The 23086-nt window shown below is 41.8% G+C and overlaps 1 protein-coding gene and 1 long non-coding RNA gene across 13 annotated transcripts in view; one reads left to right on the top strand and one right to left on the bottom strand.

The window, feature by feature from the left end:
- LOC127374452 (filamin-C) overlaps positions 1 to 23086 on the bottom strand; it is a 52794-nt gene that overhangs the window by 18972 nt on the left and 10736 nt on the right. For 7 of the 12 annotated variants that reach the window (XM_051419756.1, XM_051419764.1, XM_051419757.1 and 4 more), the window contains exons 2-24: positions 19105 to 19353; positions 18381 to 18478; positions 16358 to 16508; positions 15542 to 15660; positions 15377 to 15454; positions 14775 to 14937; positions 14236 to 14436; positions 13124 to 13246; positions 11439 to 11576; positions 11191 to 11317; positions 8902 to 9038; positions 8192 to 8385; positions 7987 to 8100; positions 7590 to 7733; positions 7153 to 7276; positions 6854 to 7014; positions 6683 to 6773; positions 6279 to 6448; positions 6085 to 6202; positions 5222 to 5484; positions 4148 to 4745; positions 2524 to 2697; positions 3 to 165 (exon numbers count right to left, since the gene is read on the bottom strand). In XM_051419756.1, coding sequence (XP_051275716.1) covers positions 3 to 165; positions 2524 to 2697; positions 4148 to 4745; positions 5222 to 5484; positions 6085 to 6202; positions 6279 to 6448; positions 6683 to 6773; positions 6854 to 7014; positions 7153 to 7276; positions 7590 to 7733; positions 7987 to 8100; positions 8192 to 8385; positions 8902 to 9038; positions 11191 to 11317; positions 11439 to 11576; positions 13124 to 13246; positions 14236 to 14436; positions 14775 to 14937; positions 15377 to 15454; positions 15542 to 15660; positions 16358 to 16508; positions 18381 to 18478; positions 19105 to 19353 — 3898 coding nt within the window. The remainder of the gene's footprint in view (positions 1 to 2; positions 166 to 2523; positions 2698 to 4147; positions 4746 to 5221; positions 5485 to 6084; positions 6203 to 6278; positions 6449 to 6682; positions 6774 to 6853; positions 7015 to 7152; positions 7277 to 7589; positions 7734 to 7986; positions 8101 to 8191; positions 8386 to 8901; positions 9039 to 11190; positions 11318 to 11438; positions 11577 to 13123; positions 13247 to 14235; positions 14437 to 14774; positions 14938 to 15376; positions 15455 to 15541; positions 15661 to 16357; positions 16509 to 18380; positions 18479 to 19104; positions 19354 to 23086) is intronic. The other 5 variants (XM_051419760.1, XM_051419762.1, XM_051419767.1 and 2 more) reach the window with 1 other exon arrangement.
- LOC127374706 (uncharacterized) lies at positions 6903 to 7566 on the top strand. The gene is made up of 2 exons (XR_007887217.1): positions 6903 to 7020; positions 7112 to 7566. It is a non-coding gene; the product is annotated as an uncharacterized LOC127374706 (long non-coding RNA).

The following is a 23086-nucleotide window of genomic DNA, read 5'->3' as shown; positions in this document are numbered from 1 at the left end:
ACCTGGTCTCGACAGTGAAGCGGTTTGGTTTGTTAACCAGTCCTTCCTCCAGGCCAGGACCATAGGCTCGGACTCGACTGGGATCGCAACCCTCCGTCACTGAAACCCTGAATGGACTCTTAGGCACCGAGACCTCATCAAACAACACTTCAATCAGATGCAAACCTGCAGACAGACACAGAAAGATCAAGTTAGTTTAACATGTAGCGTTTAGCACCCAAAGCACCAGACGTCGAGGTACGGTAGCTTGGATGTTGATGAGTGTGGATGCTGGGAAATATGACTAGTGTATCCATTGACAGTACATATAATGGCTTCTGGGTCTGTGAAGTGAAGACAATGAGGAAGTGTCTTAAACCTGCATTCTTCCTAATGGCCAGCAGGGGGCGGCTCCATTGGCTGCAAGAGTACTGAATCTAGAATGAGCCGTCTTCTGTCAGGATTTATGAGCTCAGTAAACAGTTTCCTGATGAGTTTCTGGTCTCAGTCTCTAGTTTCAGTCTTCTTCCATACAGCATGATGTTCATTTAGTAAATGATGGTCCCATTGAGAGTAAAACAGACCATAAAGCAGGGTATGCTTTTATGTATCATTTATATAATCTGGTTCTACCCAACCCTGCATTTTACAGAGTTACTGTAAACTTGTTTCATCCTTACTCACACTAACATCGTTACCCAGTGAAGCCTTACGTTCAGTCTCTGGCTCAAAGGAACTTTAATATTTGACTGCTGCTAACTTTCCTTCCAGCCAGTGGAGGGTTTTGAACCAGCAACCCTGTAGCTACCAACCTATAAAGTGTGTTTTAGAGCAGCAAAAGACGACAGAATCATTCAAATCTCAGTCAGACTGAAGCCTCCACAGGGGAGAGTATTTCTGTCCCACAATGCAATGGGCTCCAACATGTCACACATTACTATCAGTGGAAAACCATCTGCTGCGAGCAGACAGACTCCAGCTATTAATACCAGCCGCTCATCCCTCCCACTTCTCACTCTGCTATCCTTCCTCTAACAGTCATAGGCCTCTTTTATTTCAGCTCACACACATTTTATATCTTTATGTTTCTGTTGCAGCTCTTTACCCGAGTCACTTGAATCACTGCATTCTTAAAAAGTTCCTTTTGCCTGTAGATTACTGAAAGACAGGTTTACGACTGCAGAGCTTGCCAAGTGACGATTAAAAATACTATACTATAAATACTATAAATATACTGGAGCACTATTACTATCACATTTGGGTTTCATTACTTTGACCAGTGAACTTTGGCTGACCTGAGGCGTCGTTTTTGTTTGTTTTCAAGCATTTCCATTAAATGCCAAGACAGATCTGATCTGTTATGATAGCTCCCCTGTGACATGAACGCAGCATTAAGCTCAGCTGAGTTTTATTCTGCACGTTAACACACTAGCATGCTAAGCTAGGCCTATTGCTGTCCAACTATTAGCATCATACCTACATTTAGTACATGTAATAGTAAACAAGTGTTAAGTATTAAATGTATTAAATTACGTGCTGATGTCTACCATCTAGTATTTAGCATGCTATCAAGCTAAGGTTAGCCAGTAAGTGTGCTACCAGAATGTTGTCATTGCTACATTTATTGTTAATGTACATGTTAGCTATAAGATGTTAACATACTGATGATTACCACATATGTAGCATGTTAGCATACTTGAGTTAACATTGAAAATATATGTAGGCCTGTTATGTAGCTGTAAATTAGCTACTAAAATTGAGCCTGTTGGTGTGCTACCATTAGCATGTTAACATGCTTACATGTAGTACGTTCTAATACCAATAGTTTATATCCTGATGACTTGTACTGATGTATTATTTATTATATTAAAAGACTTTCAACTGCAATACTCAAAGCATGTTAACATGTTATTGTGATTAAAATTCACTGCAGCGTTAGCTTAGTTTTTGAAGCCTGTTAGCGCCCTACTGTTAGCATGTGCCTAAATGAAGTACCTTTAATAAACATGTTAGCATGATACTGTAATTAATAATATCACTCAATCATTTATGTAAACAAACAACATCAGAAAACTTAAAAAACTTCCTGTCAGTCTCTGTGGGATTAAAGCAGGTTTTGAATAAAATGCTAAAATGTTTTTTGCTTTGAATGTTGATGGTAGGGTTACATTGTGTTTACATTTGGAGTCTGCCTATTACAGGATCTGTCAGATTACCACATTAATATGATGAAATCATTCTGGAGCAACAAGTTTAACAACCAGTTTAATTGTTGAATCCACAAATGCCTCGCATCTTTCCCTCTACTGTGGCACAGAGAAAACAGAAGCTTTATGAAGCCACAAGGAACATTTCAACATTGCAATGTGTTTCTGTGGAAAAACATCCATAAACCAGCAGCACGCCCTCCTCCCGCCTGCTCCCACATTCATTCTCTGCTGACTGAAGCACTTTTCAGCTCAAACATATCAGCAGTCCAGCAGATTGTGTCATCACCTCCGGCCTCGAAGGACACGTGTTAATATGTGGAATAAAAGGCCTCACCGTCCTCGTAGGGCGTGTACTCCACTCTGTACGTCCCGTCGCCTTTGTCCGTGATGTAGGCGTCGGTGTTGGCGCCGGATGGATTGGAGATGCAGGCTTTGATATGGCTGCCGCCACTCTTATAGTGAGCCCGGGCGTCCACTGTGAAATGGGTGGTCACTTCCCTCAGGACGCCTGCAGAGAGGAAACCAACACGTAATGAGAGAAGAAAACAACAATACCGGAAAGTAAACCTCAGTACTTTTTGAATGAGAGACAACCAGAATTTGACTTTCTTGCAGCATCAACAAAACAAAACAAACTGTAATAAAGTTTGAAGCAGCTGAAGCAAGTTAAAGGTAGCTGTGAGCTAGCCACAGCTAACCTTAGCTAGAGAAACATTTACACTTGTTTTCCAACCTGTTTCCTGTCATTGAAAAACCTATTTTGATGTAAGTCAGTTTGTTAGCCTGCGTAAATGACACAGCAGTCTGTTTTCCAGCCAGCCAGTATTTCCCCACTGTGAACCTAGGAATGTTGAATACATCAGTTTTCTGTTAGAAATGTTTAGTCAGAATCTCCAGCATTGACAAACTGACAGATGCTAACCTGCATATGTTAGAGAATTGGCATAATTAGCATTATTAAGATTCAAGATTCAAGATTCAAGAGGTTTATTGTCATAATCAGCTATACAGACAATATCTCAGCAGCTGATTGGTTGATTTGGACAATATAGGAGATTTTGGGGTTATTGAGGACGCTGAATCCATTTCTGACATTTTCAAAGTGAAAATATTTCAACTCCTGGTGGGCTGATTGTGATTCATTTTGAAGTTATTTATATTCTTTATACATAAATGCAGAAGCAAAGACATAGGTCAATGGAAAAAGCTGCGCAGCAGAAAAACGGCATCAGAAGTGAAGAAATATGACTTTCATTACATTCACACGAACAATATTTCTTGATTGCAAAATGCAGGTCCAATGTATGAAGCATCGATAATATTTCTGTCACAAAGGGAAGCTAAATGCAACATGTTCATCTATAATGAGCCCAAAATAGAAAAAAAAAACAATGAGAGAAGTGTAGCCTACAAAACCGCAAATGTGCTTCTGTGAGTTTATTAACTGTGATAATTGACTCTGGAGAAGTCCAGGAGGCCAGTAAATAAACCACTGAGGGCTGACTCACACTGAGCAGACTCCTAACCAGATCACACAGTCCCTTCATCGTAAAAATAGACCTCAGAACAGCAGTTTGGAAACTATAGTTCAACAATGTGTGGCTCTAAACCAGAGCGTTTACTCACATTAGTCACACATTTTTCTGTTCTGAAAGGAGCCAAATTTGCTCTCACTAATTGTCCATTATGGATAATTAAGGTAAATTGAGGTAATTAGGGTGCGAAAGAAATTCAACAGTGGTGAAAGACGTGTACCCCTGCCTCAAATTCTTACTTTATTAATTAATGTACAAAATTAAACTTGATGCAGACTTTAAAGGTGTTTTCATTGGTAAATTAAAGATTAATTAATGGTATTTTAGAACTATGTAATATATCTGGTGTCAGGTATGATGGATTTATAGAAACCCAGCTCTACCACCTTGTAACTGGGTAGAATAATATCTTTAATCCCTCACCTCTGGGTTCCACTCCTGGTCCATAGACCTTCACCCCGCTGGTGTCGACAGCGGGGTCCACCTGTAGTCGGGTGGGGAACTTTGGCACTGCGTGTCCTCCATATTTGATGGTGATGGTGTACATGCCGTGGAACCGTGGGATGTAGGTAATGGAGTAGGTCCCGTCGCTGTTGTTCTGGACGTGAACTTTGGCTTTGGCTCCGGAATCTGAGATGATCTCGATGGTGAGCTCGGCCTCTCCGGCTTTAGAGCAGTCCACCGTGAAGGATCCGTCTTCGTTGACTTTCCCTCGCTCCAGGCCGGGACCACTGGCCGTCACCTTGCTGGGATCAAACACCGACTGGACCACGGCCTTGAAGGGGGACCCGGGGATGTGCTTGTCTGCAAACAGGATGTTGATGGCGTACTCGCCGGGCTCAGTGGGCAGGTACGACACAGAGCAGGAACCGTCACCGTTGTCCTGGCATTCGATCTTAGCCTCACAGGGTCCCTCTACCGTCAGGCCCAAACCACCAGTACCAGCTCCCTTTGTGTCAATGGCAAAGGGGGCCGGTTTACCCACAACACCACCCTGAAGACCAGGGCCGTAGGCTCGAACCTGGAAGGTAAAAAGAGATGAGACACAAAGACATGTTGAAAAGGTTTGATAGAAGAAGTTAGCGTATAATCAAAGGTTTGGAGCTAATCAGTTGCAACATAGATGGATTATTGAATAAGTATTGAACTTGTAAATCTATAAACCTGGGTCCAAGAACAGCAGACCAAGGGAGGGTAATTTAGAAAAGTTTATCTGGTCCCAGAAAAATATATTTGGACCCAGAAAGATTTACTTGGATCAGGACTGCCAACCATCTAGTGAGTTTATGGACTCTAATTTTTGCCTGTAACAGCCCGAATTAAGTTCACTATCGATGCAGGAAATGGATACACAATATGATGCTTCTAGATCTTTTACATGTGGACAATTGCAAAGGATTTGCAACAAAAAACAGATTTTTAAAGATAAACGCTGTTAATTAAGTATAATTCTGAAGTGAAAGAAGCCTTAAGGAAAATGTCTTTACAGTAACTCACCTTTGAAGGGTCAGGTGGCATGACGCCCTCCACAGTGAACGGACTTCCTGGTACGGGGTTTCCGTCGTAGCTGATGTCCACTCTGTACGGCCCTTCCTCAGGGGGAATGTACTTCACCGTGTGCACCTCATTGGCTGTGCCCGACTCCAGCTTGCAGGGGATTGGACGACGTGATGGTGAGGTGATTTTGACGTCCAGTTTGCCCTGACCTCCAGCACCCTGAGTACTGACAGAGAACTCCTCATCCTTCCCAACGTCCACCTCTTTGATTCGCACACAAACACAGATACAAAAGCAGTCTGTTTAGTTAATGCTTACTAATTTTTTTAATACCAACACATATTTGTAGGTTATTTGTGAGAATTAAATGCAATTTGCAACAACTTTCCTTAAATAAACAAGTCTTGGTACACAACATTACTTTAGTATTTGCAAGTATGGGAAAACATCTTCTGAGGAACACTTTATCCAAGACCAAAGTTTTGTGTTTTCCTTGGAGACAAATGCGACCATCAAAGTCCGTCCACTAACAGTAGTTGTCGTTGCCACTGACAGACTCAGATTGTTATTCTCAGTGTCTGACAGCATCATTGAAAGGATCCCTACAGAGACTGACCTTTAGTTTCTACTGCTGCTCCATCAGTCAATGTTATTGTGTGACTTTTGTGTTTTTAAGTTCACATCTGAACTAACCCTTCAGTTGTTTGGAAGGATTATGTTACAGCCTGTTTCACTGCTACTGGCTGCAACGCTCTCGCTAGTCATAAATACTGAAGTTTCCCTTTAACCGGAACTTGACTTCCTGTATGATAAAATGTTTTCTCATTTCCTCAAGTAACAACCAGCAGTGCGAATGTACTCACTGTTGTTCAAACCCTGAACTTTGACCTTGTTGAGGTCCAGCGGAGGGGCCACACTGATGTTAAATGGACTTTTGGGGATGGGGTCTCCTCCGTGACACACAGTGATGGACATGTTCCCCTGATGGAGACACAAACCTCAGTTAACATCAGTTTATTTATCAGCTCACACTTTATAAATCAAAGTGTTTTCTGACCTGCTGGATGCCGGTGTAGCGGACGGTGTACGAGTAGTCGTGGTTGTCGATGATCTCGAAGTCTCTGACCGCTTCACATTTAGCTGCTCCAGTGAAATGAACCTCAGGTTTGGCTTTACCGGCTCCCTTTGTGTAAATGGTGAAGTGAGTCGGTTTTCCAACTTCAACACCTGGAGAGAGAAATAAAAGAAGTTTAAATACAAATAATCTGGAGGTTATTACAAAGAGAATCACTACAGTGAGTAATGGAGTAAAAAGTACACTTGTCTCTGAGATACAGTGGAGTAGTAGTATTTAGTATAAAGTAGCATAACATGGAAATACTTAAATAAGTTAAGTATCTTAGTGAAGTTGTACTTTTCAACCAGTAATTCATGTAACATCATGTTGCGAAATCAGCTCACCTGTCTTGTTGATTCCAGGTCCCTCTGCTCTGACTTTAGCTGCATCATGGGAAGGATCCACCTTTATTCTGAAGGGGCTGATGGGAATTTCCTGTTTTAAAATGAAAGGTGAAGTTTAATGTCTTGTTTAAACAGGTTTAGCAGAAGCAGTTCACCTGTCTCCGCTCTCACCTGGTCGGCGAACAGCACCATGATAGTGTACTGGCCGGCACCTGGAGGTGTGTACTTCACCGTGAACGTGTCGTTATCGTTCTTGATGATATCAAAGTCAATATCGGCCTCTGCAGGACCAACCACACCTGGAGCACACTTGATCCCAATGCTGACATCGCCTACAGGTAATGACAGTAGCAATATGAAAATTTGTGAAATAAAAGCAAATATAATCTGTAAAACAACATATTGATAGTAATGTAATGGAAATAACAGGTTAAAAGACATGAAACAGTTGATAGATTTTGATGTCCCACCCTGTCCGGCCTCGCTACAGTCCACAGTGAAGTATGTCGGCTCGTTGGCCTTCAGTCCCGTCTTCTCCACACCTGGACCGTAAACCTTCACGTTCTCTGGATGACTGCCTTCTCCTATCGTCACCTGGTCCCCAATATACAATGTGGATAAATAGTTAAACAATTACCACCAACAGTATTAATTGTCATTTATTTACTGTTAATTTTACTCCTTTCCAGTGGTAGTACCTCATGGTTCTTTATTTGGTCCTCTGTTATTTACATTTCTATGTTGATGATGTGCAACTATGTGTATCTGTGAAATAGGATCTTATTTTCAGTTTTCAAATGACGTTAGCGTTCAGTAATGTTTTTTTTTCTCACAGATTTAGCAGTACACATATTGGTTTTACCGATTAAACCTGTACTGGCGTACATGTGTCACTGTGTTTTCTTACCCTGAAGGGGCTATTGGGGACGTTGACTTCACCCCAGGTGATGATGATGGTGTGTTTGATGGGTTTAGTGGGAATGTAAACACAGAAATAGGTGCTGTCTCCGTTATCTGTGATCTGTATGTCGATGGGGAAACCCTCTGCATCCTGGAAGCACAAACACAGCTTTAATTTATCTCTAATCAAAATCACATCGTTAGTAGTGGTGGAATGTAACTAAAAACATTTACTTCAGTACAAATTTGAGATATTTGTACTTGAGTATTTCCATTTTATGCTAATTAAAAGATTTTAATGTAGGACTTTTAATTGTTGTGGAGTATTTTCACAGCATGGTATTACTACTTTTACTTAAGTAAAAACTCATCACACAAAAAAATATTATTTGATGAGTTCTCACCTGAGCGTAGAGCCTCAGCTCTCCTCTGCCAGCTCCATGAGTATCAATGGTAAAATCAGCAGGTTTGTTGACGATGCAGCCCAGCGGCTCCAGACCTGGACCGTAACATTTCACCTGAGGACGGGAGGATATATATTCAACACGTCATGTTTAATAGTAAAAGACCTGTGAAGTGGGTTTAAAATCTAGGAAGTTCTGGTCTCACGTTTTCTGGGAAGACGTCATTGGCAGCAGGCAGGATGTGGGCCATGAAAGGACTGTCCTTGATGTCCTCGTCATCACATATGACATGCACAGCGTAGTCACCCGGTTCAGTCGGCCAGTACCGAACATCGCATGACCCGTCACCTTTATCGTCGCACTCGATCCTCGCCTGAGAAGGACCCTCGATGGAGAAACCTGCAGACAAACAGTGACACAAACTACATAATATACCACTCTTTTTGACCATAATTAGCATTTGTAAGCAGATCTTTCTCTCTCTCTCTCTCTCTCTCTCTCTCTCTCTCTCTCTCATTTGTCTGTGCAGTTCTACATATATTTACAAAGACTGTAGCCAGTGGAGTACCTTAAGGTTCTATATTGGGACCTTTATAATTCTGTATCTGCATGTCACTACTTGGCCAAATAAACCACAATAATCTGTTATTTACATTTCTATGTTGATGATGTGCAACTATATATATCTGTGAGATAGTATTCTGTAAGCAAAACAAATAAATATTCATATTTAGAAATACTTCTTCCTAAGCTGTTTATTTGGTTATTTGCTCACTTTCGGCTCACCACCTGCCCTCTTTTGGTTTAGGTGTATGTGCATATTCATGCATATTGCATCTTTAAGCCCAGCCCTCAAACAGCTGTCAGTCTTTCTGAGCAGCAGGTGAGAGTTCTGATTCATCCTTTGTGACGTACCGAGTGTTCCCACCTCCGTGCCGATGGCCTCCACCACAAAGTCAGCGCTCTTCCCCACCATACCGGTCTCCAGACCTGGACCCCAGGCCCTCACCTTCTGAGGCCCCGCCTCCTCACTCACCTGAACCTCGAATGGACTGAAAACACACACACACACACACACACACACACACACACACACACACACACACACATTATTATAAACTCCAGAAAGATTGAAATTAAATATAATAAACATACATTATTATTACATTATTACTATTGTCCAAATAAGACATTTAAGTATGTCACCTTATATTTATTTATATCAACACTTTTTAATATTTTCCTAATAAAGAATTAAACAACTTACAGTCATGGAAAAAAATTATTAGACCACCCTTGTTTCTTCAGTTTCTTGATCATTTTAATGCCTGGTACAACTAGGTACATTTGTTTGGACAAATATAATGATACAACAAAAACAGCTCATAAGAGCTGATATCTAGCCATTTTCCATGGTTTTCTTGATAATAACCAAAATCACTTAAGTTCTTACATCAATAGCTATGGCATTGTACTGCCAAAAACAGTGCTTTTAGGCATTCCATGTTTTCTTTTCTGTCTGTTTTAGTCACATGATACACACAGGAGTTAGTACTTGATTGCATAACCATTGTTTTTGACGACTGCAGCCATGCGTCTTTGCATGCTCTCCACCAGCTTCTGACATTGTTCTGCTGTCTCAGCAGCCCGTTCCTGTTGCAAAAATTCAAAAAAATTTGCTTTGTTTTTGGGCTTGTGGTTCTCTATTTTGAGTTTGATGATGTTCCACAGGTTTTAAATTGGATTTAGATCTGGTGATTGAGCAGGCCAAGGCATGGTTTGAATGTTCTGGTTCTCCATCCAGGCTTTAACTGACCTTGCCATGTGGCAAGGGGCATTGTCTTGTTGGAAAATCCAGTCATTCGAGGCAGGAAAGAGTTTATCAGCTGATGGAAGAAGACTGTTTTCAAGAGTAGCCCTGTACGTGACCTGGTTCATTCGCCCTTCACACAATTGCATTTGCCCTGTTCCACCCATACTGAAACAACCCCAGATCATCACCGATCCACCCCCATGTTTTACTGTAGGGGCAAGACAGCTTCTTCCGTGCCCTGTGTGACTTCAGACCAGCTTTGAGAAGTTGGTTTCGAACTGCCCTTGCTGAACAAGTCACATTTCTCGACAGTGCCCACTCATTTTTAAGGTCCCTGGAGGTCTGACGACGATTCACGACACAGGAACGGATGAGTGCACATCTTCATCTCGTGGGGTAGAAAGACATTTCCTGCCTCGACCAGCTAGCAATTTGGTAGTACCATGTTCGGCTTGCTTTTTCTTGGTGTAATGAATGATGTGTTTTGGAGATCTTCAGTTTTTTGGCTACCTGTCTCTCACTCATGCCAATTTCCAGAAGTGCCAAGATGGCTGCCTTTGTGGCTTCACATAATTCTTTTTTTTAGGCATTATGTGAGAGCTGACAAATTTTGAGTTGTGCTACGGCTTGAATGTAAGCAGGAAACCACTCTAGGCCTTTGCATGTGCAGTGCTGCTTATGACATGAAATGGCCTCTTATATACCCTGCGAATACAATTAAGCTTAAGCATGTCAAATAGGACATAAAGTATTATGGAATCAGCTGCATTTTTTGTCGTGTTCATTTCATTCTTCAGGTAATATACCTTTAGTGGTACCAGGCATTAAAATGAACAAGAAATTGAATGGTAAATGGACCTGTACTTGTATAGCGCCTTTCTAGTCTTCCGACCACTCAAAGCACTTTTACGCTACGTGCCACATTCACCCTTTCACACACATTCACACAGTGATGGCAAAAATGCACGGCATCGGGAGCAATTTGGGGTTCAGTATCTTGCGCAAGGATACTTTGACATGTGGCACCAGGAGCCGGGGATCGAACCCACAACCTTCTGATTAAGGAACGACCCGCTCTGCCTCTGAGCCACAGCCGCCCAAATTGAAAAGAACAAGGGTGGTCTAATTTTTTGTACATGAATGAATTATTAGATGAAATTACCGTGCACTGTATGTTAAAATATTCTGAACTGAATAAAAGTAAGGTTTATATATATAGAGAGTTGTATGTGAGCAAGTCACTTTTAATGGGTCATCATAATCTTTAAAAAAACACTAACTTAATTTTCTGCCTTACATGTTCCTGTGGTCTGTGTAAACCACTCAAGTACCTCAAAGTAACTTAATCGGTGTGATAACTAACGATGGAGAAGATCAGCTGAATATCTCACCTGCGTGGGATACTGTGTCCTCCCCAGGTGATGGTTATGATGTATTTTCCTGTCATGATGGGGTAATAATTACACTCATACATCCCGTTTTCCATCTCAAGAACCTTCACCGGCTCCTCCAGGCCCTCTGGATTCAAAGTAAAGATATCACACACAATCAGTACTGCTCATTGTGTACAGTGAAAGTGCATCATAAACCAAAAGACAGGTTTAAAAAGGAGAAATTATTATTTGTCTAGGCATCTTACTTGGTCCCTTCACTGTGACTTTGAGCTCCCCACTGCCGGCTCCTTTAGTGTAAACTTTAAAATCTGCCACTTCTTTCACCCTCAGGCCCTTCGGCTGCAGACCTCTGCCCGACGCCCTGCAGGCATTCGGGTTACAGGCTGTGAGGAACAATCAGAAGATGTGGGTTAGATGGCGGGATGATGTTAAAATGATGAAACAAAACATTCACATAAACATCCACTCATGTTTTTCTAATTCCTAAGTACATCAAACCCTGAATAAAGACATCTGTCCAGTCCACACTGAATCTGACTTCTGTTTTGAGTTCAAACAAGCCTCAGCAAACTGTTTCCTAATGAGTTTAGGTCTCAATCTAGTCTAGTCTTCTTTCATACAGCATGAAATTTATGTAGTAAATGATGGTCCCACTTAGAGTAAAATAGACAATAAACCAAGGAATGCTTTAAGGCAGAGCTACCTTGTGACTGACAAACCTAAACTGTGAACTTTTCTCTCATTTTGACTCTCTAAATCTAAGATTTAATTCTAACTCCTAACCCTTAATGTAAAAGAGAGGATTTACCAAAATAACTATACATCACAAAATGTCTCAAATTAAACATAGTTAAACCAAACAGACAGGCAGACGGCTGCAGGTTTGTCTCTGTTAGTCAGCAGATCAGTGCTGAGAGAAGCAGTTTGCGGAGGCTGAAAGGAAAAAGCAGCAAAGATGAAGACAAGATGAAGGAAACAGGATTATCTGTCTGGAGGACGAAGAGCTCAGAGCTGCAAGTTTGTGACTTCAGCAAGAGAAAAAGAATGAAACATAAATAAAACATAAAGGCAAAATGTACACAACTTTGGTTTTGAGAGAAAACACTTAAAAAAGTCACTGTAGTTCTCAGCTTTAGAAACATATATATAGAACATCAAAACAGACAAACAAAAAAGAAAAAGGAAAGGTGAAGCAGATGATAATGAGGAGAATGATGGGGGCCATTATACAAAAAACAAAAAACATCTAAATGGTAACATTCACTCTCATTAAATGTATGGGAGGGTCAATGTATGTGCCGTTAAAATTCTGTTAGTTTTCACTGTTTTTCTAAAGTTTTATCAACATTGTTACTGTAATTAGTAGTTACTTTATTTAAAGAAACAATTTGTTATTTTTTTTATTTTCCATTTATGGATCGAACACAAAAAACTAATACCATCTTATTTTTTCTGCTCAAGTCCAAAATAAGAAATGAAAAAACGGCCACGGACTGAATTTTGATTTTGATATTTAATGTGTCCGATTTGTGTGACCAGAAAGTTTGGCTACTCACTTTTTTGTGTACTGCACTTGCTAGCCTCTTCTTGGACAATAAAATCACGGTTATGGGATCGGACGTTTTATGAATATCTGTCCCTGGACGCCTGATTTAACTTGTCTGTCTGTCTGCGGATGACGAAAAAATCATAGCTGTTCCTGAGGTGATCATAAATCCTGACAGCAACCACAGAGGACTCAACACATCCACATTCACTCTGTTTCTGGGCTGTAGAAGAACATAAAGCTGGTCAGAACGAAGCAGACGCTGCACATGCTGTAAAGCTGGGAAACCCCCTCCAGAGAGGTCAGAGTTTGAGTTGAGGTGGAAGGAAACCAGGCTAGCGCAGGCAGGCTCCAGTCACACCCCCGCCCCCGGCCTATACTAACTTGGTCGTCTGGGTTTGGGCGGTGTCGGAGGGGGGCCTCTCCTTGTCTTTTCTGAGGGTGGGGTGCGTATGGACTGAGGTCCAATCTGCACAGGAGACCCAGGTGGCGGGACGCTCTGTGGAACTGAAGGAGGGAACAACAGTGATGATACATTTGTACACAGGCAGAGACCTCAACACCAGCAGATACCCAGACCAGCAGACTGCCAGGCTGCCAGAACAGGAGGCAGCGGTAGGACCAAGTCGGGTTCTGCAAGTCAAAATTTAGTCTTAAGCTGCTAACACTTTGGTCAAGTCTAGACTAACAGCTCAAGTCAAAGCTGGTAAGTCCCCAGTCAAGACAGGAAGTCTAAAGTCATAACACTGAAGTTAAGACAGGCAAGACCTGAATAAAGATAGAACATTTCATGTTATGTCTAAAGTAAACATGGGAAATCCCCATGTTGAAGTCAAAGATAGACAAGTCCCTACTCAATGATTGACAAGCACCCAAACTAAGTCCTAAGTCAAGACAGGTAAGGTCATTTTAGAGAGAGTCCCAGTCGGACAAGATCCCAAGACAGAGACAAGCAATACCAAGTCCATCCATATTCTGCAATGGCAGCAGACTACACAAGGTAGCCCAGACATCCCAAGTCCCAATTCAGATCCAAGTCCACACCTCTCCCAGCAGACCAATGGGGCACCAAGGACAAGACCAAAGACCGCAGCCCGAAACCATGACAGCACACAGCTTCAGCCAGTAAAACCCAATACTGAAGATCGAGTACCGACAGTCCCATCAGACTGAACTGCAGATTCTCCATTGTTGTGGAAATCAAAACCTTTTAGTTCTTTAATCATCAGATTTCAGTGTGACACTGATTAGAAACAGATACTGAGGGGAAGGAAATGGTGGTTACAAAAGGAAGGGTTCATTATGTTGTTCATATTAGGTGATGTACTAAATGAAGTCAGAATAACTATAATGGAACATGGAAAATTAATCTATAACAAAATGATGGCTTCCATTTCATTGTGACATTTGTAAGGAACCACAGACACCATCTACAACAAAAATAAGGTCAGAACTGACGATGTCCAGTGTGGTAGACACAAATGTGTAAAACCTACCCTCTGAGATGTGCACAGTAAAAGGGCTTCTGGGAATCTGCTGCCCAGCAAAAGTCACATAGACGGTGTGAGGTCCCTCTAGGACGGGAACATAGGTGCAGCGGAAAATACTGTCCCCTTTGTTCTCCAAGACAATCTCCACTGTATCCCTCCGACCGTTTGAATCAACAATGATGACGCCTACATCTCCAGCACCCGCCCCTGGTGGACAGACAGAAGGACAACAAGACTCTCAAATACTGAAAGAAGACACTTATTGCTACAGTGTCAGACAGACAGAGCTGCTGCAACTGAGGTGAAACTCAAGAGACTCTATGATAACATGGAAGTTGAAGTTTAAAAGCTTTTATATCTCTGGACAAATATCACTGATTAGGAAAAGATACTGGAAAATCAAAGGAAGGTATGTAAGTATAGAGAAAACTATAAGCCTAAAGTCATGTTGTGTCCCCTACAGGCTGCACATTTCTGGGCTCAAGAGCAACTCTTTAGCAGCGTTCTTTGTTTACATTTTGAACAGTTTCAGGTTGAGTGATTACCTGCAGTGTAAATGTCAAAGTATGTAGGTTTGTTGGCCACATTCCCTATCTGCTGCAGTCCCGGCCCGCGGGCCTGAACTCTGGTCGGGTCGCCCATGGCCTTCGAAACATTCACCATGAAGGGACTTCTGTCGATGTCCTGCCCCGCAAACAGCACCTTCACCTGGGGGGAGCAGTCAGACACAGGCCTGTCAGGGTTTCTGATTGGTCACTAATTAACCAAAACCTTTTTCACCTGTTTCAATTCAATTTCAATTCAATTCAGTTTTATTTGTATAGCCCCAATTCATAACAGAAGTTATCTCAGGACACTTTTCAAGTAGAGCAGGTCTAGACCGAACTCCTTATAACATTATTTACAGAGACCCAACAGAACCACCATGAGCAGAAACCTCGGACAGACCCCGACTCTAGGTGGGCAGCAGCCTGGAGGCAACAGAATCACATGCTGGTGCACCCCACCACCAGGCCGGGGCCTGATAGAAGGATGGGCAAGAACCGCTAATGTCCTTCCGCACTTTATAGCTCTGAAAGCTAATAAATAGACCTTTGATATTTAAGGGACTTTTCTACAGTACAGTACTGTGTACTGTTTTTCTTACTTTATGAAGCCCCTCCACTTTGGGCAGGTAGACCACCGAGTAGGTTCTGTTCTTGTCGTTGTTGGGGATCACTCGGGCCTGATGGACGCAAACAGACAATAAATATCAGTTTTTTTTCACTTTGTTGTGTTTGATTGAATGTGAAATAAGAGTTTGTGTTCCCACCTCCTCCGTGTGTCCCTCTGGATCCTCCACATAAACCAGAACCTCACCCAGTCCGGCCTCGACCGTCTCCACCAGAAACTCTGCTGGTTTCAACACCACGTTACCCCGAGGCTCAATACCTGAGAGACACATGAGAGGAAGTTCAGTTAAAATCTGCCCCCTTTTTGCTCTGTGCTCCAATAACAGCTGAGCCTCACTCAACTTCCTCCTATCCTGTACTTAGATATGCTATGCTAGGCTAATCTACGTTGGAAAGACAACCACATTTTAAAGATATATATAGTCACATCTTAAGTTAGCTAATGGTAGCAAAACACTAGCTGCCTAGTTAGCGTGTCAGCATTTTGGTTAATTGTTAGCTAGCTAGTTACATCTGATAGCTAATGTTATCAAAACGTCTAACTAGCTAAATAATGACTGATGTAGTGTTTTGCTAACATTTGCTAACATGTATGTATGTCTTTTATCTTTTAACCATCTGTTGGTAAAACAATAGCTAACAATTGATGTAAATTTGCTAAATAGTTAGCTAGTGTTTTGCTAACATTACTAACCATCGTCAAAATGTGGTTGTCTTTTCAACATAGATCAGCCTAACATTAGCCTAGCATATAGCATATCTAAGTACAGGAAAGGAGGGAGTTGACAGGTTTACAAAATGGGTGGGGCTTAGGAAGGATGAAGTATTTAGTGTATAAAACATAACAAGGTAGTGAAATATGCTTGTCTCAAGCACACAGCTGCTTTTCACATGAAGCTAAAAAAACATTAAAATCAGTTTTTGAGTTTGGTGAATCTTTGGGCGTGTTTTCTCACCTGGTCCGTAGGCTTTGGCCCTCTTCGGGTGCAGCGTCTTTGCCCTCAAGGGGGCGCCGGGCTTCAGTTTAGATTTGGGAAACTGAGATAGGTAGGTCATCACAGAGTGCTCGTCCACGTTAGGATCCACGATCTCCTCTGGAGCGATCACCTGAACAACCACAACAACGAGGGGATGAACACACGACAAACATTTACAGCTGCAGTTTATCCTGAAACACGGACGAGACTTTGAGCCAAAAACACATCACAGAGGCTCATTAAATGGAGGCACACAACATTTAAATGAACAATGTCAAACTGTTTTGCTGGTGTCAGATCTGACTGTACTGAGTCCAAAATCATTAATGGAAAGAAACTGGAGGCCGACTAAAGAGAGGAAATCCAACTTAATCTCTTTATGAGACTAACGAGATAAAATAATGGAGGAATGAGCAGCAGCTGGTGAACACATCAAAGTCTGTTAGATGTTAAACAGCTGCTCCTTTAATGGATCCTGTTGTTTATTAGCAGAGCTGGAAGACATTTTTAAATCCAACGACGTCCCGATACTCATTTTAAAGTCTTCTATTTGAATTTTAGGACGGCGAGGACCGTTTATTTAACAGCACGACTCAGCTCAGCTGTTCAAAGTGTTACGGAGGACATAAAAAACATTAAGAAAGGTTTTAAAAACTATGTAAAAAAGACTCATTTAAAAAAATAGAAATAAAAAAAACAAAAACTGACAGAAGAAACACAGTCACATTTAAAGTTAGCTAGTGTTAGCAAAAGACAAGCTAATTACATAACTTATCTATTATTGGCTGGCTAGTTAGCGTTTTGGAGGCAAACATAAGCGAACTTGCTACCTAATGTACTTCAATCATTAGTTAGCCTTTTGCTAACAATAGTTATCAGATGTAACCAGCTAGTTAATGGCTGATGTAGATTACTTAGCTAGTTAGCTAGTGTTGTGGTCCAAAATGCTAGTTAGCTCACTAGCCAGCTAATGATTGATGCAGAGTAGTTAGCTACGGTTTTGCTAACATTTTAACTAAACATGCATGCTAACATGCTAGCTTAAGATGTGACAATGTCTCTTTTATATTTTAACCAAAATGTGGTTTGCTTTTCAACATAGATTAGCTTAGCATATAGCATATCTAAGTACAGGGATGGAGGAAGATGACTGAAGCTTGCTCAACTGTTATTGGGTCAATTGTCTTCCTAGCTTCTGATTGGTCATCAGATGTCAGATAGAAAGGAAGTTAACAGTTTCCAGTAATAATCCAGAACAATAACAAAACAAATCTCTCAGAAATAAAAGAAAGTTTAATGAGAGTGTCTGCTGCTCTCATTAAACAGAGCTGGAAACTCTGACTTTAACTAACGAGGTAACAATCGTTTGTCTCCTGCTGCTAATTTAAACTGCTGGCTGCAAATAGACCACATCGGCATTTAGCACATGTGAGAGGAAAGTTCCTGATGCTGGCTGTCGGACCCCGCCACCACTACTGCTGCTGAAACACTGATTACACACAGATACTAACGTCATCAAATTCCTATTTCTCCTCCTCACAATCAGAAAGAACAGTTTCATCTAGAGTTTGAGTTTTAACAGCCTGAACAGTTGGTGAATATTATATATTTATATATATAATATTTTAAATTACGACTAAAATTCATTTTAAACAATTAATTAACGACTGTTTAAAGGCACAAGTTTGAATGGATGAGAAATAAACATACACAGAGAAAAATACAATTTAAGCTAATAAATACAGAAATAAAAGCTGTCCTTGGGAAAGACTATAATTTACGGTTTAATAACAGTTAACAGTTTCAGTATTAAAAAATCCTCTCTACAGCCCTGCAAATAATTTCCTATATTATAGATTTTCTCTTTAAACCGATCCTGATGAACCAGTTAAATGAGTTTTAATGATGGGACTAAGGTCTAACATTCCTGATGTTTTCTGTAATTGGTTTACGTTCCTGCGGCTGTGGTTGGATAAATCCAGGTAAAGCCGGTAAATGTTACCTGTGGTACTCCCAGCCAGTCGTCAGCCTGCTGCATGGCCTCTCTGGCGTTCTCCACTGGCTGACTGGGATCCCATGTTTCCCAGTCTGGACACAGACCTGAAGGCAGCACAGAGAGACGGCACTCGTCAGTACATCTGAAGAAGTTTGAGTTTTGGCAGCAAACGGCTGAAAAGTTAGCTAATCAACAAGCTAATATGAGAATGTGGATCAATATGTTTCAAACAGTGCACAATGCCTGAACACAGACAACGAATCACAATCTAAAACATTCTGTGTTGATTGTGGCACCCTCTGTGGACAAAAGGGCTGTTTCTTAGTTAATAAGCATTTCATCTGAAATATCAGACACACCCTCCTGTCCTCCAAAGACTGAATAATAAGAGCTGATCACCTCTCTGATTGGTGATCAATCACCAATAATAAGTCCAAACCCTGAGAATGTGCAGATTGAAGGTTTACCTGTTCAGAGGAAACAGTGGAGCAGTGAAGTGTTTCCTGTTAACAAACACTGACACACGCCGTCCGTCATAAAGCCGCTAAGAGGATTTAACTGACACACTGAGACAGCTGGTCTTCTGTCTCTGTGAGGACCAGGTTAAAGGGACAGTTCACCCCAAAATACAAAATACATCCTGTGTATTCGATATCAGGAGAGACGAACGTTAGCTGTCCTCAGCTGAGGAGGACACTATTATCTATCCAGGTCCTCGCTGTGAACCTACCTGGGGCACAGTTGTCCACCAGTGCTCCCAGTGCCTTGCCGTCCCTCCAGTCTCGGTGGAAGTTGGTGATGGGGAGTTGGGGCACCTTGTTCTGGATCCAGCCCAGCAGACGCTGTTTGGGGGTCAGTTTCTTGGCGTCTTCGTCGTCCTCGTCCTCCCACATGGGCATGGAGATGGAGTAGTGCAGGATCAGGGTCCAGATCAGACCCAGGATCAGCTTCAGGTTCCCATCCACGATGGCTTTAGAGTCTGCAGGAGAACAAGGACGTGTTTGTTTCATTATCAGGAGTGACAGTGATATTACAGCTGTTAAACTGAAGGTCTGCTGTCAGACACTGGGTCTGGTGGGCGGTAGCGCCGTGCTACTGCTAGAGCAAATTTCATGTAAATAACCTTTAACCTCTTGTATTTTGCTGCCTTCTTTCAGCTTTCTGTGATTCTTTCACAGTTTTGCATCGTCTTGGAAACGTGAACGTCTGAAGTTTAATTTCCATCCAATAGTTGCTGTTTCAGACATAATATATATTATATTATATTTCAGTGATTTGCTCTCAGTGACCCACTGACAGTGTGAATCATGTGCAGTTGTTATGATGATCAGCACTTTAATTAATAATTAACTATAAACTGTCTGTGCTTTAATCTTCACTGAGCGTTCTGCGATCGTCTCATGTGACCCAGTTTCCTGTTCTGTTCACTAACGTTAGATCTGCCCGCCAAAATAAAAGTTCATGACTCTGCATTGTTTGTCCTCCAGCTGTCAGGAGACTGCTTTTAATGTGAAAGTTTCATCCATCGACAGCAGAGAGTCGATCTGCTGCAGGATGATGTCATCCTACCCCTGGTCTGAGGAATGAGGTCAGTTTAAATGGGAAGCACATGGACACACTATAACACACTATAACACACAGTAACACACTATAACACACAGTAACACACTATAACACACTATAACACACAGTAACACACTATAACACACAGTAACACACTATAACACACAGTAACACACTATAACACACTATAACACACTATAACACACAATAACACACTATAACACACAGTAACACACTATAACACACAGTAACACACTATAACACACTATAACACACAGTAACACACTATAACACACAATAACACACTATAACACACAGTAACACACTATAACACACTATAACACACAGTAACACACTATAACACACTATAACACACTATAACACACAGTAACACACTATAACACACTATAACACACAGTAACACACTATAACACACTATAACACACTATAACACACAGTAACACACAGTAACACACAGTAACACACACACACACAGTAACACACAGTAACACACAACACACACACACACACACACACACACAGCCTGTCTGACCTTCAGTCTGATGTATTTACACTAACAGCGCTGCTCTGTAGGAACTGTATGAGGTCATCGTGTCGTCCTTAAGATGGAACTGTATGAGGTCATCGTGTCGTCCTTAAGATGGAACTGTATGAGGTCATCGTGTCGTGCTTAAGATGGAACTGTATGAGGTCATCGTGTCGTGCTTAAGATGGAACTGTATGAGGTCATCGTGTCGTGCTTAAGATGGAACTGTATGAGGTCATCGTGTCGTGCTTAAGATGGAACTGTATGAGGTCATCATGTCGTGCTTAAGATGGAACTGTATGAGGTCATCGTGTCGTGCTTAAGATGGAACTTGTTTCCGGAGGATAAATAGTTTCTGATGGATGTCAGTCCGTCTGCAAATATAATATTACACACAGGAAGGGCTCCTGCACTGGTGCATTGTGGGGGCAGACATTATCGCTAGTGAATATGTTAGCTGTGTTAGCTGTGATGCTAACTGATGTATTCTGACAGACAGTGCTAATGCTAGCCAACAATAAATGATGCTAACAGTACAAAGCTAACGATAGCTTCCTATTAGCCAAGAGTGATGTGAGGGAGGGGCATCCAGCTAGCTAACTGTAGCTAAGCTAACTGGGGTTGTCCGGCTGTGTCTTGGCAGAAACGTTATTATAAATATGATGTCAGTTATTTTACAGCGGTCAGTGTTTGTTGGCCGACGCCCAGAATGATGCTCGCAACCGAAATCAAACTCCAGCTCGCCTGCTGGATGGAAACATCACGAACAGTCATCAGCTCCTGTTTCCTGGGGAAGGATTACAGAGACGCTCCAACACCACATTTCCTCTCCGGCTAATCTCTGGACACTTCCTGTGTTCTCCGTTGTCACTCAATCAGGAAACGTTCCTTCTGACCTCAGATATATATTACACACACTGTACTACACACTGTACACACACTGTACTACACACTGTACACACACTGTACTACACACACTGTACACACACACACTGTACTACACACTGTACTACACACTGTACTACACACTGTACTACACACTGTACACACACTGTACTACACACTGTACTACACACTGTACACACACTGTACCACACACTGTACACACACACACTGTACTACACACTGTACTACACACTGTACTACACACTGTACACACACACACACTGTACTACACACTGTACACACTGTACTACACACTGTACTACACACTGTACACACACACTGTACTACACACTGTACTACACACTGTACACACACTGTACTACACACACTGTACACACACTGTACACACACTGTACTACACACTGTACTACACACTGTACACACACTGTACTACACACACTGTACTACACACTGTACACACACTGTACACACACTGTACTACACACTGTACTACACACTGTACTACACACTGTACTGTACACACACTGTACTACACACTGTACACACACTGTACTACACACTGTACTACACACACTGTACTACACACTGTACTACACACTGTACTACACACTGTACTACACACTGTACACACACTGTACTACACACACACTGTACTACACACTGTACTACACACTGTACACACACTGTACACACACTGTACTACACACTGTACTACACACTGTACACTGTACACACACTGTACTACACACTGTACTACACACTGTACACACACTGTACCACACACTGTACTACACACTGTACTACACACTGTACTACACACTGTACACACACTGTACTACACACTGTACTACACACTGTACACACACTGTACTACACACTGTACTACACACTGTACTACACACTGTACACACACTGTACTACACACACTGTACACACACTGTACTACACACTGTACTACACACTGTACTACACACTGTACTACACACTGTACTACACACTGTACTACACACTGTACTACACACACTGTACTACACACTGTACTACACACTGTACACACACTGTACTGTACACACTGTACTACACACTGTACTACACACTGTACTACACACACTGTACTACACACTGTACTACACACTGTACTACACACTGTACTACACACTGTACTACACACTGTACACACACTGTACACACACTGTACACACACTGTACTACACACTGTACACACACTGTACTACACACTGTACTACACACACTGTACACACACTGTACACACACTGTACTACACACTGTACACACACTGTACACTGTACTACACACTGTACTACACACTGTACACACACTGTACTACACACTGTACACACACTGTACACACACTGTACTACACACTGTACTACACACTGTACTACACACACTGTACTACACACTGTACTACACACTGTACACACACTGTACTACACACTGTACACACACTGTACTACACACTGTACACACACTGTACTACACACACTGTACACACACTGTACCACACACACACTGTACTACACACTGTACTACACACTGTACACACACTGTACTACACACTGTACACACACTGTACTACACACTGTACACACACTGTACTACACACACTGTACTACACACTGTACACACACTGTACTACACACTGTACTACACACACTGTACACACACTGTACTA

This window comes from Dicentrarchus labrax, unplaced genomic scaffold (genome assembly GCF_905237075.1).
Source record: "Dicentrarchus labrax unplaced genomic scaffold, dlabrax2021, whole genome shotgun sequence".
In the NCBI taxonomy this organism is placed as follows: Eukaryota; Metazoa; Chordata; class Actinopteri; family Moronidae; genus Dicentrarchus; species Dicentrarchus labrax.
Note: the sequence above shows the minus strand (reverse complement) of the source record. Positions and strands in the feature narration are given on the sequence as shown.